The 2942-nt window shown below is 31.1% G+C and overlaps 1 protein-coding gene across 1 annotated transcript; it reads right to left on the bottom strand.

Annotated features, from left to right (window-relative positions):
* Nucleotides 1-1341: 1341 nt before the first annotated feature.
* LOC110038187 lies at nt 1342-2392 on the bottom strand. The gene is made up of 2 exons (XM_020742959.1): nt 2233-2392; nt 1342-1934 (listed from the first exon to the last, which is right to left on the bottom strand). The coding sequence occupies exon 2, from the start codon at nt 1854-1856 to the stop codon at nt 1362-1364; it is 495 nt and encodes a 164-aa protein (XP_020598618.1). The 5' UTR covers nt 1857-1934; nt 2233-2392; the 3' UTR covers nt 1342-1361.
* Nucleotides 2393-2942: the final 550 nt, after the last annotated feature.

The following is a 2942-nucleotide window of genomic DNA, read 5'->3' on the forward strand; positions in this document are numbered from 1 at the left end:
CAATTATAACGAGCCGCAAGTCAGTTTTGAGCCGAACTAAATCTATTCATGTCGATTTCAAGCGTACCCCAATTTGAACTCGAAATCAAATCGTTAACAATCATACTCATACTCGTCAGCTCAAATGAATCTAATTCAAAATTCGCTAACAAATGGTGCCCGGCCCATTTGAATTGGGGCCCGACCCATTTGAATTGGGGCCCGGCCCATTTGGTTGTTTAAAATTGAAGAAAGAGAAAAAATCAAAGTTTTTGGCATATTTTTTTGGCTCATCTCAATCTTCATTTAATGCTCCATTGAAACTAACATTCCATCAAATGAGAAACATCTATCAAATTCAAAAGCTATTTATTTATTTCTATTTTATTGGATGATTAAATTTAAACATTTGAACTGCAAATAAATAAATTATTGGTATCAAATTGGGAGATTTATCATTTATATTTTATAATGTTTATTAGTTGAATATTAAATATTATATTTAGATTTGGCAGCATATGAGTACCCACTTAATGGCATATACTCTTTCAAAATTTTGATACTTAAATGATAAAAGAGGAATTTACATACATACCACCTAATTCTTATGTATTTACATTTCTAACACCTAAACTTTTCATATAAAAAAAAATAAAAATAATAACATTATCACTATGTGAAATTTCAAAAAAAATGAGATGCATTTTAATGATATGTAAATACTAAAAAATTGAGTGGTATGCATGTAAATTTTCGAATAATAGAATGAGACTTTTGACTGTTGCCGCAGGTAGAGTAACGTGCGGAGTTCAATGAAATCACGTCATAGAGGAATATTTTCGGTAACACAGGCAACACAGGGGAATATTCCCCCAGTGTTATTTTCGATGTTGTCGTTAATCTTTGTGAAGCAGATTACACTATTCTTTCTATTGAGATTTATCTCGTAGCTTCAGAGATGTTCGGGGATCGAAACTATAGAATGCTAATGGGAGCAGACTGAGCGAAAGAATATGAGATCAGAGCAATGATGAAGCTCTAACTTATCTCTAATGCTTAGCAATATGTCAAGTGGGAGATCAAACCATGATGAAGAAAGTGATGAAGAAGGTGACACTGAAGAAGAAGACAGCGACGATAAATAATTTTGGACATTGAAAAAGAGTATCTATTTTATTGTTTCTACGTGCAAAATAGGCGGTGAGATTTGTGAGATGTGCATAACCACTTAAATTTAAATGCTGAGAGAGATTAATGGAGACAAAAATGATAATTAAAATATAAATAATGATATTTTCTAATATTAGCTCCATACAATTGTTATTTTTGGGAGAGATGAATTAAAGTTTTTTTTAATTTATCCTTTGTTTTGCTCCTTAATACTAAGTAATAGTTGGCCTTAGCTTTGGAGTGAAGTATTCTGTGCGATCATCAGAAAAAGGATAAAAATAGACCCATTTAGCTTCACATTCAACATCAACAACATCAACATCAGCATTGTAGCTACAATGTTCTTCCGCATCAAATTTTAAGGATATCCAATGAGGTCCAAAAAAGTTTCTCCGACAATACACATATATCTTCAGATCTGATTTCCCACTTGTTTTCATGTATAAATCATTACTAGATAATTGTTTGTCAATTGGATCATTCACACCATCAACTTGTAAGATTTGTTTCTGAACCCATAATCTAAACCTTACTAATCTCATAGATGAACACCTTTCGTCAAGCACGTAGAGATTCAAATACTTGTCCAGAATATAAACGTGATCGTTGCCGATGAGAGTGATATCAAATATGTCATCAGTGTTTTCCTTCAAAAGCCTCCAATTTTGGCCAACCCCATGCCTGCAAACCACAACCCGTTTCTCCATTGTATTTTTGTCTCGTTGAAATATTCCAATAATGCAGGTCACTACAATGCCAACAGCTGAGCTCGAACAAACAATCACCTTAAACAATAATATATGTGATACACAACGAAATGTTGGTTTGAGTATGATACAAGATAGAGGAGGAAATATGACTTTATGGTTTGAAACGGGGTTGAATAGATAAAGATTTTTATTATTGTGAGTTGTGAAAACTAGCCATCCATTAGATGAACAAAAAAAATATATGTGGGAAGATGTGAAAAATGGCAAGGAGATGGAGCGAATATTACTAATATTGCTATTGTCATTATCGATGTTGTCGTTAACCTTCGTGAAGCAGATGACATTATTCTTTCTATTGTGATCTATCTCGTACCTTAGGGTATGTTCTGGAATCGGAACTATAGAATGCCAATGGGAGCAGACCGAGCGAAACGATATGAGATCAGAGTAATGATGAAGCTCCAACTTTTCTCTAATGCTTAACAATATGTCAATTGGGAGATCAGACCATGATGAAGAAGGTGACATTGAAGAGGAAGAAGACGACAATGAATATTTTTGGACGTTGAAAAAGAGTATCTATTTTATAGTTTCTTGGTGTGGAATATGCGGTGAGATTTGTGAGAAGTGCATAACCACTTAAATTTTAATGCTCAGAGGGAATAATGGAGATAAAAAAAAGGTAAGTAAGCTATAAATAATGATATTTTCTAATATTAGCTCCATATAATTGCTATTTTTGGGAGAGATCAATTAAAGTTTTTATTTATTTATTTTATTCCTTAAAGGTATGAAATTTAATGAATGTAAATTTTCTCAACTTGTTATTCTTAAGGTAATAATATTCTTTTTTCCTTGTTTAATTATTTATATAAAATTTGTAAAATATGTTGGGATATTTGATTTGAAAAAAATATATACCAAATTATTATTTTGATATTTTGTATAAATAAAATTTGTAAAATATACAAATTTTATATTGAATATTATTATTTTTTTATTTAAAAAGTAAATAGGATATAACCTAACAAAAATGTATATCCTAAATTAGTTAAAACCAACTTGTTCAAAATTACGACAATT

Source organism: Phalaenopsis equestris, unplaced genomic scaffold (genome assembly GCF_001263595.1).
Source record: "Phalaenopsis equestris unplaced genomic scaffold, ASM126359v1 Scaffold232093, whole genome shotgun sequence".
Taxonomy (NCBI): Eukaryota; Viridiplantae; Streptophyta; class Magnoliopsida; order Asparagales; family Orchidaceae; genus Phalaenopsis; species Phalaenopsis equestris.